Below are 16,889 nucleotides of genomic sequence, written 5' to 3'. Positions count from 1 at the left end.
ATGAGGTGAGTAAGAGTTCACAAATTTTTTTGAGGACTTCCGGAAATGAATGGTGGGATGTGAACGACGGTAGATGACACACACCTTCAACATGCATACTACAAACAGACCAAACTCATCTCGTTTTCTCTTATTATCTTCGGTTTCTGTGAGGAAAAAATGCATGTCTGCACGCTATTTCTATAAAGTGTTTTACCTAGTTATTTCGATCAATGGTGAGCTCACTCACCCGTGATGTGATTAATTATATACAGTAATTGCTATTAGCTAATTCATATTGTAGTTTACATCAGCCGAGAGTTAGAAAATATGACTGCTTGTGTTGGGTCAATCTTTCCTCAGCACTAGGACAAATGTCGCCTACATTTTTCCGGTTAGGATGATTGTGTTATGCTATATCTTCTTCTGTGAATATCTGAACAATGCATCCAAAAATAAACTGCTGACACTCTGGACATAACTTTGTAAGGACTGTGTTTGTGTAAATAGTTTCTGAAAAAAGTGTGGCCAGCTCAAACACTGATTGTTGCGTCATTTGAAACTGCCGTTCTAAACGAGCATTCTAAATGAGTGTTCTAAACACAGGGGTGTGATCATACGCTTCAGGGACCACTGTAGAACGATCACACCCGTGTGATGGTACGTGTGAAAGGGTTAACATATCTGAAAGTAATATTAGGAAAATTATAACTTTGTAAACTGAATATTTTCCTTGGTGCCCCGACTTCCTAGTTAATTACAGTTACGTGATTAAGTAGTTTAATCACATAATAATAATTAGAGAATTTTTAATAGAGTTTAATCTTCAGTTTAATGATGCCAAAGACATGACTGAAGCTTAATTCAGTTCTGGGTATTTACTATATTGAGAAACACTGGGATATGGTAACATACGATCATATATGAAATGATGATATATGAAATTGAAGTAAGCCATTGGGCAGAGTGGCTACCTTCATCGGAGGCAACATCGTCACCTTGCATGTAACCTGGGAAGGGTTATAGAGAACACAGGCCTGATCCAGTGTAAGGTCTACAAGTCCATGCTGGCCTTAACCCAGGACCTGCAGGCTGTCAGAGCCATGAACATCATCGCCATTTTCTTCTGGTTTCTGGGAGTCTCCATCGTCAGGGCCAAGTGCACTAACTTCATCAATAACAAAAAGTCCAAGGCCAAATTGATGATCATTGCCAGAATGTTCTTCATCCTGGCTGTAATCCTGGTGCTCGTTCCTGTCTCCTGGGCGACCAGCATCATTTGGGGGAGTTGGGGGCCTTGCTATACATGCTGGGAGGCAGCGGCCCGGCTCCTGGTTATGGGGGTCATACTGTGCAGCTCACTATGGGGTAGTGAGATTGAAGTCATGTTTCTGGGAACCTTAGGAAGGATAGTCTCCCTAGCCCCCTGTGTTGTCTATATAGTAGTTTCTTATGGACCCACCAGTGCTGTAACTTCATAAAGAGTAACAGGACCAGGGTAAAGGCCAGGTTCATGCATGCAACATAATTCATCCTACTTTCCAAAGCACAGAGAGGTCAGTCTGAGTCAGCTCATCACCTACTTCTCCATTATTCTAGTGTTGCTAGGGATGATATTCTCCATCTCAGGAACAAAGTGCACCAACTGTACCCAGAGGACTATGAATACTATAGCTGAGGGAGGGAGGTTGTCCAAAGAACCTTACCTCTACGTGTAATGATTCCATGATTAACTTTTTAGGGATAGGGGGTGTCATTTTCACTTTGGATGAATTTCGTGTTCATAGTGAACTGCCTCCTACTCTGTCCCAGATGCTAATATATGCATAGTATTACTATTGGATAGAAAACACTCTGATGTTTCTAAAACTGTTTGAATTATGTATGTGAGTATAACAGAACTCATAGGGCAGGCAAATTTTCAAACAGGAAGTGGAAATTCTGGGGCTGGTTGATATTCAACTCATCGCCTATTCACATCCCAGTAAGATATGGATCTGTTCGCACTTCCTACGCCTTCCACTAGATGTCAACAGTCAGTAGAACATGTAATGAAGTCTCTAGTGTGATGTGGGGCTGGATGGCAGCTATTTGAGTCAGTGGTCTGTCAGAATGCCAGTTCCTGGTCAGGCCATTTCTCATGATATCGCCATGCGTTCCATTACTCCGGTTGGAACGCTATTGGATATATATGATAACATCCGACTAGATGTCGGCGTCACTTCTAAAATAAAGAGAAAGTGTACACTCACCACGCTCACCTTGGTCCATTCCTTTCAACAAACTTTGGTCCTTTCAAATAGTCTACTGTTCAGCTAATAGCCCATCCTGCTACGCTTGTGAAAAACTAATAACAATACTTCTTCCCCCTTTCCACATGTTAAAGATTCCAATTGATAAAGTGTTTTTAGCCACAATCGGCCCCAACCCCAATTAATACATTTGGGCACAGTCGATAGCGTGCTGGACTTCGGGATAGAATGTTGAGGGTTCAAAACCTGCTCCCTGCTTGCTATAATGAATGGGTTTGAGACACCTGGTTTTGGATATGGCTGAAAAAAAACTTGCTAAATAGAGATTTTCGTAAATTAATTTAATGACAAAAAAAATATGCACAATTGTTTGTCTCTACATTAACTAACATATTCCTCTCAATTGTACATTTATTGCTTGACTCATTATGACGTTATAACGACATACATTTGCTTCCCCGTAATGTTTTGTCAGCCATTGTTGCTGAAGTCACCAGGGACCCGTGTCAAATTCGTCATTGGGAACCACTCCATATGATTGGTCATATAAAAACATTGGGACCCAAATGCATATTGAGTGCTCTAACTCCCCCTTGTGGTGGTCTGGAGCAATGAAGCTGTGATGCTGGGTACATCTAAGTCCCGCGGTGTAAGCTCGCAACCTTTCATGGAGGAACCACTGTATGTAGGGTATTTGGTGCTATTTGGGATACAGAAAATGTCTTTATTCTCAACGGTCTTGTGAGATGTATAAAGACACAAATACAGTGATGAAAAAGCCAATCCAACGCTGAACGATGTCACTCTTCTGGAACCTTAAACTATCAAAATAAAGAACGTGGCACACTCCATGTATCTCCCAGCTATTCAATGGGTATTTACCAACTTTTTGGCATCACTGTGCCTTCCTCGGGGGAATGTCATGAATACTTGAACCAGGTTATGAGGACACACAGTGCAATTAGTGTAACCAATGACAGTGGTAAGGGGTGTGTCATAATGATTACATAAATTTAAATTAATTAGTGAAACTGTTAAAAAAAAATTCTGTATATCGTATATTAAATATATTATGCTATTGTTATCATATAGAAACATAATGGAATATTTTACATCATATTAGCGTCAACATACATTATTGTTTCATTCAATTTCACATAATTTCATATATTTCATTCTTGTTACATGTAATATTGGTTCAACCTTAATATATAATGATCATCATCAACAGGGGGAACATATTAGGTGTACGCTAATAAGCTGTAGAAATCATTTAAAAACATGTAAGACTATTCATAAAGGAAAAAGTATTCATAAGATCAAAGTCAATATTCAGACCACTAGGGGTCAATGTTTTTAGATAGGATATCCAGTAAGCCTCCCTTTGTAGTGGTAGGATCTCATTGTTACCTCCTCCTTGGTAGAGCAACATGCTCAATGCCTTTGTATTTGTAGGGAGGAGATTGGATGGTTAGCTTCAACAAAGTGAGCTGCTACTGGATAGTCAATGTTCTTACACCTGATTGAGCTGCGTTGTTTTAATTGTATTTTTGTTTGTCCTCCATAGACTTTTCCACTTGAACAGGTGATGAGATAGATTATTCCCTTGGTCTTGCATGAGATGATACTCCTCACAGGGGTTATTCAACCTTTATGTAGGTGTCTGAAGAAAGATGTCTTTATAGTGCTATTACACTGTGCGCATGAGCCACATTTGTAGTTATCCCATTTGGCATAGGTGTCGAGAGTGTCTGAGTGGGCTCAGGGGGCAGGTCAGATCTCACCAAACTATCTCCAATATTGCGACCAGGCTTATAGACCACCAGTGGGGGTTCCTTGAAGAGGTGTGCGATTTGTTTTTGGTCTGATTGCAGAATATACCAGTGCTTTTTCAGGATTGCTTTCATTTTCTCCAAGCCCTTGGTGTACTTAGTACAAAAGACATTTTCTTTTATCTACTCTTCTAGGACCACCCAGAGCCATAGTATGTACACCAAGTAGATATCTGGTAGTTCAGGGGGTCACTATTTTATTTCACTCAGAGAAAGGGTGGAGGAATAGTTGAAGACCTATGCAGTTTATATTTTGTTTATTTGATTTCACCTTTATTTAACTAGGCAAGTTAGTTAAGAACAAATTCTTATTTACAATGACAGCCTACCAAAAAGGCTTTTTATAAACATTGCTGTCTGTCTCTTACATTTGCAACATTGTTTCAATATTAAGATTCGATCCAACTGTCCATAGTAATGAATACGTCAGGAGTCGGGAAGAGACAGACAGACAGACAGACAGACAGACAGACAGACAGACAGACAGACAGACAGACAGACAGACAGACAGACAGACAGACAGACAGACAGACAGACAGACAGACAGACAGACAGACAGACAGACAGACAGACAGACAGACAGACATCGTTTCTCCCTCAGTCCCTCTCTCTCTCTACCTCTCCCTCAGTCCCTCTCTCTCTCTACCTCTCCCTCAGTCCCCCTCTCTCTCTACCTCTCCCTCAGTCCCCCTCTCTCTCTACCTCTCCTTCAGTCCCTCTCTCTCTACCTCTCCCTCAGTGTCTCTCTCTACCTCTCCCTCAGTCCCCCTCTCTCTCTACCTCTCCTTCAGTCCCTCTCTCTCTACCTCTCCCTCAGTCCCTCTCTCTCTACCTCTCTCTCAGTGTCTCTCTCTCTACCTCTCCCTCAGTCCCTCTCTCTCTACCTCTCCCTCAGTCCCTCTCTCTTTACCTCTCCCTCAGTCCCTCTCTCTTTACCTCTCCCTCAGTCCCTCTCTCTCTACCTCTCCCTCAGTGTCTCTCTCTCTACCTCTCCCTCAGTGTCTCTCTCTCTACCTCTCCCTCAGTCCCTCTCTCTCTACCTCTCCCTCAGTGTCTCTCTCTCTCTACCTCTCCCTCAGTCCCTCTCTCTCTACCTCTCCCTCAGTGTCTCTCTCTCTACCTCTCCCTCAGTCTCTCTCTCTCTCTACATCTCCCTCAGTCCCTCTCTCTCTACCTCTCCCTCAGTCCCTCTCTCTCTACCTCTCCCTCAGTCTCTCTCTCTCTCTACCTCTCCCTCAGTCCCTCTCTCTCTCTACCTCTCCCTCAGTCCCTCTCTCTCTACCTCTCCCTCAGTCTCTCTCTCTCTACCTCTCCCTCAGTCCCTCTCTCTCTACCTCTCCCTCAGTCCATCTCTCTCTCTGCCTCTCCCTCAGTCCCTCTCTCTCTACCTCTCCCTCAGTCCCTCTCTCTCTCTACCTCTCCTTCAGTATCTCTCCCTCAGTCTCTACGTCTCTCTCTCTCTACCTCTCCCTCAGTCCCTCTCTCTCTCTACCTCTCCCTCAGTCCCTCTCTCTCTACCTCTCCCTCAGTCCCCTCTCTCTCTACCTCTCCCTCAGTCCCTCTCTCTCTACCTCTCCTTCAGTCCCTCTCTCTCTACCTCTCCTCAGTCCCCTCTCTCTACCTCTCCTTCAGTCCCCTCTCTCTCTACCTCTCCCTCAGTCCCTCTCTCTCTCTACCTCTCCCTCAGTGTCTCTCCCTCAGTCCCTCTCTCTCTCTACCTCTCCCTCAGTCCCTCTCTCTCTACCTCTCCTTCAGTCCCCTCTCTCTACCTCTCCCTCAGTCCCCTCTCTCTACCTCTCCTTCAGTCCCTCTCTCTCTACCTCTCCCTCAGTCCTCTCTCTCTCTACATCTCCCTCAGTGTCTCTCCCTCAGTTCCTCTCTCTCTACCTCTCCCTCAGTCCCTCTCTCTCTCTACCTCTCCCTCAGTCCCTCTCTCTCTACCTCTCCCTCAGTCCCTCTCTCTACCTCTCCCTCAGTCCCTCGCTCTACCTCTCCCTCAGTCCCTCTCTCTCTACCTCTCCCCAGTCCCTCTCTCTCTCTACCTCTCCCTCAGTCCCTCTCTCTCTACCTCTCCCTCAGTCCCTCTCTCTCTACCTCTCCCTCAGTCTCTCTCTCTACCTCTCCCTCAGTCCCTCTCTCTCTACCTCTCCCTCAGTCCCTCTCTCTCTGCCTCTCCCTCAGTCCCTCTCTGTCTACCTCTCCCTCAGTCCCTCTCTCTCTCTACCTCTCCTTCAGTATCTCTCCCTCAGTCTCTACGTCTCTCTCTCTCTACCTCTCCCTCAGTCCCTCTCTCTCTCTACCTCTCCCTCAGTCCCTCTCTCTCTACCTCTCCCTCAGTCCCTCTCTCTCTCTACCTCTCCCTCAGTCCTCTCTCTCTACCTCTCCTTCAGTCCCTCTCTCTCTACCTCTCCCTCAGTCCCTCTCTCTCTACCTCTCCTTCAGTCCCTCTCTCTCTCTACCTCTCCCTCAGTCCCCTCTCTCTCTACCTCTCCCTCAGTGTCTCTCCCTCAGTCCCTCTCTCTCTACCTCTCCCTCAGTCCTCTCTCTCTACCTCTCCTTCAGTCCCCTCTCTCTCTACCTCTCCCTCAGTCCCTCTCTCTCTACCTCTCCTTCAGTCCCTCTCTCTCTCTACCTCTCCCTCAGTCCCTCTCTCTCTACCTCTCCTTCAGTCCCTCTCTCTCTCTACCTCTCCCTCAGTCCCTCTCTCTCTACCTCTCCTTCAGTCCCTCTCTCTCTCTACCTCTCCCTCAGTCCCTCTCTCTCTCTACCTCTCCCTCAGTGTCTCTCCCTCAGTCCCTCTCTCTCTACCTCTCCCTCAGTCCCTCTCTCTCTCTACCTCTCCCTCAGTGTCTCTCCCTCAGTCCCTCTCTCTCTCTACCTCTCCCTCAGTCCCTCTCTCTCTACCTCTCCTTCAGTCCCTCTCTCTCTCTACCTCTCCCTCAGTCCCTCTCTCTCTACCTCTCCTTCAGTCCCTCTCTCTCTCTACCTCTCCCTCAGTCCCTCTCTCTCTACCTCTCCTTCAGTCCCTCTCTCTCTCTACCTCTCCCTCAGTCCCTCTCTCTCTACCTCTCCTTCAGTCCCTCTCTCTCTACCTCTCCCTCAGTCCCTCTCTCTCTCTACCTCTCCCTCAGTGTCTCTCCCTCAGTCCCTCTCTCTCTACCTCTCCCTCAGTCCCTCTCTCTACCTCTCCCTCAGTCCCTCTCTCTACCTCTCCCTCAGTCCCTCTCTCTCTACCTCTCCCTCAGTCCCTCTCTCTCTCTCTACCTCTCCCTCAGTCCCTCTCTCTACCTCCCTCAGTCCCTCTCTCTCTACCTCTCCCTCAGTCCCTCTCTCTCTACCTCTCCCTCAGTCCCTCTCTCTCTACCTCTCCCTCAGTCCCTCTCTCTCTACCTCTCCCTCAGTCTCTCCCTCTCTACCTCTCCCTCAGTTCCTCTCTCTCTACCTCAGTCTCTCTCTCTACATCTCCCTCAGTCTCTCTCTCTACCTCTCCCTCAGTCTCTCTCTCTCTCTACCTCTCCCTCAGTCCCTCTCTCTCTACCTCTCCCTCAGTCCCCCTCTCTCTCTACCTCTCCCTCAGTCCCTCTCTCTCTACCTCTCCCTCAGTCCCTCTCTCTCTACCTCTCCCTCAGTCCCTCTCTCTCTACCTCTCCCTCAGTCCCTCTCTCTCTACCTCTCCCACAGTCTCTCTCTCTCTACCTCTCCCTCAGTCCCTCTCTCTCTCTACCTCTCCTTCAGTGTCTCTCCCTCAGTCCCTCTCTCTCTCTACCTCTCCCTCAGTCCCTCTCTCTCTACCTCTCCCTCAGTCCCTCTCTCTCTCTACCTCTCCCTCAGTCCCCTCTCTCTACCTCTCCCTCAGTCCCTCTCTCTCTACCTCTCCCTCAGTCCCTCTCTCTCTACCTCTCCCTCAGTCCCTCTCTCTCTACCTCTCCCTCAGTCCCTCTCTCTCTACCTCTCCCTCAGTCTCTCTCTCTCTACCTCTCCCTCAGTCCCTCTCTCTCTCTACCTCTCCTTCAGTGTCTCTCCCTCAGTCCCTCTCTCTCTACCTCTCCCTCAGTCCCTCTCTCTCTACCTCTCCCTCAGTCCCTCTCTCTACCTCTCCCTCAGTCCCTCTCTCTCTACCTCGCCTTCAGTATCTCTCCCTCAGTCTCTACGTCTCTCTCTCTCTACCTCTCCCTCAGTCCCTCTCTCTCTCTACCTCTCCCTCAGTCCCTCTCTCTCTACCTCTCCCTCAGTCCCTCTCTCTCTCTACCTCTCCCTCAGTCCCTCTCTCTCTACCTCTCCTTCAGTCCCTCTCTATCTACCTCTCCCTCAGTCCCTCTCTCTCTACCTCTCCTTCAGTCCCTCTCTCTCTCTACCTCTCCCTCAGTCCCTCTCTCTCTCTACCTTTCCCTCAGTGTCTCTCCCTCAGTCCCTCTCTCTCTCTACCTCTCCCTCAGTCCCTCTCTCTCTACCTCTCCTTCAGTCCCTCTCTCTCTACCTCTCCCTCAGTCCCTCTCTCTCTACCTCTCCTTCAGTCCCTCTCTCTCTCTACCTCTCCCTCAGTCCCTCTCTCTCTCTACATCTCCCTCAGTGTCTCTCCCTCAGTTCCTCTCTCTCTACCTCTCCCTCAGTCCCTCTCTCTCTCTACCTCTCCCTCAGTCCCTCTCTCTCTACCTCTCCCTCAGTCCCTCTCTCTACCTCTCCCTCAGTCCCTCGCTCTACCTCTCCCTCAGTCCCTCTCTCTCTACCTCTCCCCAGTCCCTCTCTCTCTCTACCTCTCCCTCAGTCCCTCTCTCTCTACCTCTCCCTCAGTCTCTCTCTCTCTACCTCTCCCTCAGTCTCTCTCTCTCTACCTCTCCCTCAGTCCCTCTCTCTCTACCTCTCCCTCAGTCCCTCTCTCTCTCTGCCTCTCCCTCAGTCCCTCTCTCTCTACCTCTCCCTCAGTCCCTCTCTCTCTCTACCTCTCCTTCAGTATCTCTCCCTCAGTCTCTACGTCTCTCTCTCTCTACCTCTCCCTCAGTCCCTCTCTCTCTCTACCTCTCCCTCAGTCCCTCTCTCTCTACCTCTCCCTCAGTCCCTCTCTCTCTCTACCTCTCCCTCAGTCCCTCTCTCTCTACCTCTCCTTCAGTCCCTCTCTCTCTACCTCTCCCTCAGTCCCTCTCTCTCTACCTCTCCTTCAGTCCCTCTCTCTCTCTACCTCTCCCTCAGTCCCTCTCTCTCTCTACCTCTCCCTCAGTGTCTCTCCCTCAGTCCCTCTCTCTCTCTACCTCTCCCTCAGTCCCTCTCTCTCTACCTCTCCTTCAGTCCCTCTCTCTCTCTACCTCTCCCTCAGTCCCTCTCTCTCTACCTCTCCTTCAGTCCCTCTCTCTCTCTACCTCTCCCTCAGTCCCTCTCTCTCTCTACCTCTCTCTCAGTGTCTCTCCCTCAGTTCCTCTCTCTCTACCTCTCCCTCAGTCCCTCTCTCTACCTCTCCCTCAGTCCCTCTCTCTACCTCTCCCTCAGTCCCTCTCTCTCTACCTCTCCCTCAGTCCCTCTCTCTCTCTACCTCTCCCTCAGTCCCTCTCTCTCTACCTCTCCCTCAGTCCCTCTCTCTCTACCTCTCCCTCAGTCCCTCTCTCTCTACCTCTCCCTCAGTCCCTCTCTCTCTACCTCTCCCTCAGTCCCTCTCTCTCTACCTCTCCCTCAGTCCCTCTCTCTCTACCTCTCCCTCAGTCTCTCCCTCTCTACCTCTCCCTCAGTTCCTCTCTCTCTACCTCAGTCTCTCTCTCTACATCTCCCTCAGTCTCTCTCTCTACCTCTCCCTCAGTCTCTCTCTCTCTCTACCTCTCCCTCAGTCCCTCTCTCTCTACCTCTCCCTCAGTCCCCCTCTCTCTCTACCTCTCCCTCAGTCCCTCTCTCTCTACCTCTCCCTCAGTCCCTCTCTCTCTACCTCTCCCTCAGTCCCTCTCTCTCTACCTCTCCCTCAGTCCCTCTCTCTCTACCTCTCCCTCAGTCTCTCTCTCTCTACCTCTCCCTCAGTCCCTCTCTCTCTCTACCTCTCCTTCAGTGTCTCTCCCTCAGTCCCTCTCTCTCTCTACCTCTCCCTCAGTCCCTCTCTCTCTACCTCTCCCTCAGTCCCTCTCTCTCTACCTCTCCCTCAGTCCCTCTCTCTCTACCTCTCCCTCAGTCTCTCTCTCTCTACCTCTCCCTCAGTCCCTCTCTCTCTCTACCTCTCCTTCAGTGTCTCTCCCTCAGTCCCTCTCTCTCTACCTCTCCCTCAGTCCCTCTCTCTCTACCTCTCCCTCAGTCCCTCTCTCTCTCTACCTCTCCCTCAGTCCCTCTCTCTCTCTACCTCTCCCTCAGTCCCTCTCTCTCTCTACCTCTCCCTCAGTCTCTCTCTCTACCTCTCCCTCAGTCCCTCTCTCTCTCTACCTCTCCTTCAGTCTCTCTCCCCCAGTCTCTCCCTCAGTCCCTCTCTCTCTCTCTATACCTCTCCCTCAGTCCCTCACTCTCTCTACCTCTCCCTCAGTCTCTCTCTCTACCTCTCCCTCAGTCCCTCTCTCTCTCTACCTCTCCCTCAGTCCCTCTCTCTCTCTACCTCTCCCTCAGTCTCTCTCTCTCTCTACCTCTCCCTCAGTCCCTCTCTCTCTCTACCTCTCCCTCAGTCCCTCTCTCTCTCTACCTCTCCCTCAGTCTCTCTCTCTCTCTCTACCTCTCCCTCAGTCCCTCTCTCTCTCTACCTCTCCCTCAGTCTCTCTCTCTCTACCTCTCCCTCAGTCTCTCTCTCTCTACCTCTCCTTCAGTCCCTCTCTCTCTCTACCTCTCCCTCAGTCCCTCTCTCTCTACCTCTCCTTCAGTATCTCTCCCTCAGTCTCTACGTCTCTCTCTCTCTACCTCTCCCTCAGTCCCTCTCTCTCTCTACCTCTCCCTCAGTCCCTCTCTCTCTACCTCTCCCTCAGTCCCTCTCTCTCTACCTCTCCCTCAGTCCCTCTCTCTCTACCTCTCCCTCAGTCCCTCTCTCTCTCTACCTCTCCTTCAGTATCTCTCCCTCAGTCTCTACGTCTCTCTCTCTCTACCTCTCCCTCAGTCCCTCTCTCCCTCAGTCTCTCGATCAGTCTCTACCTCTCTCTCTGTCTCTCTCCCTCAGTGTCTACGTCTCTCTCTCACTCTCACCTTCTCTACCTCTCCCTCAGTCTCTCTTCCTCCCTTTCTCTCGCTCCCTCTCTCTCTGACCTAATATCTTTAAACCAACCTCTGTAGTGGTTGCGTAATGCATGAATACACCTGTACTCCAAGGAACAGGTGAGACTGGTTCAGGTGTACACAGGTGATGTACCTCCCTCTTCCTCCCTGGCGACATGCACCGCTCTATACTGCATTCACACTTCAATTAACTTAGTGTTTAAAATTGAACCAGCAATGATATGATGTATGTGGAACCTGTTTTACAGCATGGCTGGAATGCAGACAGATAGTGAAGAGAAGAGAGATGCTGTAGCTGTGTTCCAAATGCTACCATATTCCCTATATACTGTAGTGCACTACTTTCAACCAAGGCTCTGGATGGAGTGCACTATGTAGGGAATAGGGTGCCATTTGGTATGTAGATACCGGGTGTGTCATCCAGCTCAATCAAATCAGATACAATGTTATTTGTCATATTCTCCATAAACAACAGGTGTAGACTAGCAGTGGGATGCTTACTTACTGGCCATTTCCAACAATGCAGAGATATTTTGAGTATAAATAGTAGAACAATAATAACACATATTAAATACACAGTGAGTACCTTGGCTATTTACATGGGGTACCAGTACTGAGTCGATGTGCAGGTATCAAGGTGATCATGTGACCACATACGCACTGTGTGCCTTTGGGTTCAGTTTGGTTCATCAGTAAAATGGTAAAACCTAGAACTCCCCTGTCTGTTATTCCCCTGCCTGTAATTCCACTGTCTGTTACTCCCCTGTCTGTTACTCCCCTGTCAGTTACTCCTCTGTCTGTTACTCCTCTGTCTGTTACTCTCCTGTCTGTTACTCTCCTGTCTGTTACTCTCCTGTCTGTTACTCCCCTGTCTGTTACTCCTCTGTCTGTTACTCCTCTGTCTGTTACTCTCCTGTCAGTTACTCCTCTGTCTGTTACTACCCTGTCTGTTACTACCCTGTCTGTTACTACCCTGTCTGTGACTCCCCTGACCGTAACTCCTCTGTCTGTTACTCACCTGTCTGTTACTCTCCTGTCTGTTACTCCTCTGTCAGTTACTCTCCTGTCAGTTACTCACCTGTCTGTTACTACCCTGTCTGTTACTACCCTGACTGTAACTCCCCTGACTGTTACTCTCCTGTCAGTTACTCTCCTGTCAGTTACTCACCTGTCAGTTACTCACCTGTCAGTTACTCACCTGTCTGTTACTACCCTGTCTGTTACTCACCTGTCTGTTACTCTCCTGTCTGTTACTCCCCAGTCTGTTACTCCTCTGTCTGTTACTCCTCTGTCTGTTACTCTCCTGTCTGTTACTACCCTGTCTGTGACTCCCCTGACTGTAACTCCCCTGACTGTTACTCACCTGTCAGTTACTCACCTGTCTGTTACTACCCTGTCTGTTACTACCCTGTCTGTTACTCACCTGTCTGTTACTACCCTGTCTGTTACTCACCTGTCTGTTACTACCCTGTCTGTTACTACCCTGTCTGTTACTCACCTGTCTGTTACTCACCTGTCTGTTACACACCTGTCAGTTACACACCTGTCAGTTACTCTCCTGTCTGTTACTCCCCTGTCTGTTACTCCCCTGTCTGTGACTCCCCTGTCTGTTACTCACCTGTCCTTTACTCCCCTGTCTGTTACTACCCTGTCTGTTACTACCCTGTCTGTTACTCTCCTGTCTGTGACTCCCCTGTCTGTAACTCCCCTGTCTGTGACTCCCCTGTCTGTTACTACCCTGTCTGTTACTCTCCTGTCTGTTACTCTCCTGTCTGTGACTACCCTGTCTGTTACTACCCTGACTGTAACTACCCTGTCTTTGACTCTCCTGTCTGTGACTCCCCTGACTGTAACTACCCTGTTTGTGACTCTCCTGTCTGTGACTCCCCTGTCTGTAACTCCCCTGTCTGTGACTCCCCTGTCTGTTACTCCTCTGTCTGTTACTCCTCTGTCTGTTACTCCTCTGTCTGTTACTCCCCTGTCTGTTACTCCCCTGTCTGTTACTCCTCTGTCTGTTACTCCTCTGTCTGTTACTCTCCTGTCTGTAACTCTCCTGACCGTAACTCCCCTGACCGTAACTCCCCTGTCTGTTACTACCCTGTCTGTAACTCCCCTGTCCTTTACTCCCCTGTCTGTTACTCCCCTGACTCTAACTCCCCTGACTGTAACTCCCCTGTCTGTTACTACCCTGTCTGTTACTACCCTGTCTGTTACCCTCCTGTCTGTTACTCTCCTGTCTGTGACTCCCCTGTCTGTTACTACCCTGTCTGTTACTACCCTGTCTGTTATTCCTCTGTCTGTAACTCCCCTGTCTGTTACTCCTCTGTCTGTTACTCCCCTGACTGTAACTCCCCTGTCCTTTACTCCTCTGTCTGTTACTCCCCTGACTGTAACTCCCCTGTCTGTTACTACCCTGTCTGTTACTACCCTGTCTGTTATTCCTCTGTCTGTTACTCCCCTGTCCTTTATTCCTCTGTCTGTGACTCCCCTGACTGTAACTCCCCTGTCTGTTACTACCCTGTCTGTTACTACCCTGTCTGTTACTCACCTGCTTGTAACTACCCTGTCTGTTACTCCCCTGTCCTTTACTCCTCTGTCTGTTACTACCCTGTCTGTTACTCACCTGCTTGTAACTACCCTGTCTGTTACTCACCTGTCCTTTATTCCTCTGTCTGTTACTCCTCTGTCTGTTATTCATCTTTCTGTGACTACCCTGACCGTAACTACCCTGTCTGTTATTCCTCTGTCTGTTACTCACTTGTCCTTTACTCCTCTGTCTGTTACTACCCTGACTGTAACTACCCTGTCTGTTACTACCCTGACTGTTACTACCCTGTCTGTAACTACCCTGTATGTTACTCTCCTGTCCTTTACTCCTCTGTCTGTTACTACCCTGTCTGTTACTCCTCTGTCTGTTACTACCCTGTCTGCTGTCTGTCAAACTGTATTTTGTTATAGCCTTCATTGAGGGGAGGGGTGTCTGGTTTTTATGTACGAGATCTACTGGCACATCTCTCCTCCATGGGCACCGTGCTGATATACTCTGTATGTATCTGTATGTGAAAACAGAGATACAGGATGTGGTTAAAAAACTATTAGGCCGTCCCTCCTTCATTGCCCCAAGATTTGGGGTGTAAGGTGAAGTTTCCCCTAGTTGCTGATCTTGGGTCAGTTTAGCATTTTCCCCACTAATAGTAACATTACTACGTCTTTAGCCCAAACTCCGATTGAGAAACTTTCGTTCATTTTCATCTCATCCTTACAACATGTTTGTATAGTTATTATATTATAATTATCCCTATTTGGTAATTATTGGTTTATTCTAGGTTGAATCTCAACATTCCACATTGCTACACAATGCTGTTTTATAACTTTTTGATAAACTTGAGAGTTTTAAACTGAGTAAAGTGTTTCACCAATTTGGGTCACAACCACATCCTACCCCACATACGTGTTAATAGGACTAATGTTTCCATGACAACATATTTAAGTGACATCACAGCAGAGAGCAGTTATAGAAGTAGTCTGAGTGGATCAGCTCTCCATTCTTACAGAAGGCCTCAGCAACGAACTTCAGAGTGAAAGTATCTGCTGAGCGAGACGCAGTCGGGAGGACAGCATTTTGATGGGCATGGATTTTGTGTATGTCGTGGAAATGGTGGAGGTCGTGGGCATTGCACTGGGAGTCATATGATTAATACTGACCATTGTGATCTGTGCTCTCCCCACCTGGATAGAGACAACCTTTATAGCAGGTAACGTTGCCACCACAAAGGTGGTCTTGAACGGCCTGTGGATGTGCTGTTTGACCCTAGGCACGGGTCAGACATGGTGTGAGATGGACAACTCCATGTGTTTTTTTCCCGATCGTTGGAACTATTGGGGACATGTTCTGGAGCCTGCCAAAGCCATGATCCTCACTGCCATCATCCTGGGGGTTCTGGGGGTCATGTGCTCCATGGTTGGAGCCAAGTGCACCGACTGCATCAAAGACAAAACATCTCAGGCCAAGTTGATAATTATCGCTGGAATAATTTTCATCCTGGCCGGAATTCTCATCCTCATCCCTGTTTCCATGGTAGCTAGATCAATTATCAACAACTCCTTTGAATGGGTCAAAGCTGTGTTGGGGGCGTCGCTGTACTTCGGCTGGGTGGCGGCTGCCCTGCTCCTGATTGGAGGGGTCACACTGTGCATCACTGTGGGAGTCTTTGGGTGGATGATGGGAATCTTTGGATGGATAGCCTCCCTAGCACCCTGTGCTCTCTCTATATTGCGCCCATTCCATGTTTTTCCTGAGCCCCCCTTTAGGGACATATGGATGGTTCTGATGACTATCACCTCCATCTCCTCCATCCTGGGAGCTCTAGGAGTGATGGGCTCCATCTTTGGGACCAGGTGCTGTAACTGCATCAAGAGTAACAGGATCAGGGTCAAGGCCAGGTTCATCGTTGGAATATTCTTCATCCTGGCTGGTATCCTGCAGCTCACCACTGAATTTGTGATTGTCCATTACTTGATAACGGATGTCCACCTGCAGCTCAGATATCTCGTCATTTTTTATCCAATCAACTGGGTTATTATGTTAGCTGAATTGAGTATCTGGTCCGCCTGCATGCTCCTGATAGGAGGGACTATACTCTGCTGCTCCATATTCAAGAGGAACCAACCAGACTCAACAATGACCCAATCATCCTCCCGCTAACAGCTCTGTCTTCAACAGTCATATAGGTCTTTATGTCATATTGTGGTGGGACCATAGTCTGGTGCAGCTGCTGCTGCTACTGCTTTAACAGAGAGGCTGTACTTTCTTTTAATGAAAACAATGGAGAGAATATAATTGTGATTCTATATGTAATTCTATGATAAAACGGCCTCTATCCTTTCTGTTCAGTGTTTAACAGTCAGAAAGGACCTGATAGGTGTTAAAGCAACATTGTCATTGTTCCACCTTGTCTTTAACACGTCAAAGAGGAGTTTATGAAACATTGTGTTCAAATATTCAGTTAATTTAGACTGGGAGTTCCTGATGAGACTCTGCAATGAAGGGACATATTCTCACTGTTTCCTCTCTGATGTTCTATACCAGTATTGACACTTCTCTTTATGCTTCTTTAAAATGGGATGAATTTAAGTGGAGATGAATTGAATCAGTAGTTGAATGTTTAACCCTGTTAAATATGTTTAAATAAAATAATTGTATCTGACTGCAAAACGTTTCCTGGTTGCTGCTGTGCATTTCCTGTTTATGTTCACTACATCACCAACAAGCCTACAGTCAGTGACCTGGACCTTCTAACTGAAACATACAGTATATCAGAGTGTAGAATTATTTCAAGCCAAGTCCATGAAACAGGTAGTATTAGTCTATTTAATGTATTATATAGTTCATTTCAGTCCATGAATCCAACATAACAATGATTTACTTCACACTCAAGGGTTTTTCAGCATGTAGTTTCAATCTGTTGACGTGTACTATGAGGCCCAGTCCCTGTATCATTGCCCCTCAGAACAGGCTTTGGGGTGTTGGGTGAAGTTGCCCCAAGTTTCTGATCATGAGTCAGTTTTGCATTTTCCCCACTAATAGTTACGGTAAGTATTGGGTTGAGGGAAGACTAAAACAGGTTTTATTTTGTCTTTAGCCCAAACTCAGATTGAGAAGCTT

The 16,889-nt window shown here is 48.0% G+C and overlaps 1 protein-coding gene and 1 pseudogene across 1 annotated transcript; both read left to right on the top strand.

The window, feature by feature from the left end:
• Positions 1–2,769, top strand: LOC124006894 (annotated as a pseudogene).
• Positions 2,770–14,825: 12,056 nt separating this feature from the next.
• LOC124006602 (claudin-4-like) lies at positions 14,826–16,374 on the top strand. The gene has a single exon (XM_046316652.1). The coding sequence runs from the start codon at positions 15,021–15,023 to the stop codon at positions 15,927–15,929; it is 909 nt and encodes a 302-aa protein (XP_046172608.1). The 5' UTR covers positions 14,826–15,020; the 3' UTR covers positions 15,930–16,374.
• Positions 16,375–16,889: the final 515 nt, after the last annotated feature.

The sequence above is a fragment of the Oncorhynchus gorbuscha genome, linkage group LG20 (genome assembly GCF_021184085.1).
Source record: "Oncorhynchus gorbuscha isolate QuinsamMale2020 ecotype Even-year linkage group LG20, OgorEven_v1.0, whole genome shotgun sequence".
Lineage (NCBI taxonomy): Eukaryota > Metazoa > Chordata > Actinopteri > Salmoniformes > Salmonidae > Oncorhynchus > Oncorhynchus gorbuscha.
This window is presented reverse-complemented; position numbering and strand designations above follow the sequence as displayed.

What these genes read in the sequence shown, in the direction of transcription:
- LOC124006602 (XM_046316652.1), top strand. Translation starts at nt 15,021, where the DNA reads ATGTGCTGTTTGACCCTAGGCACGGGTCAGACATGGTGTGAGATGGAC.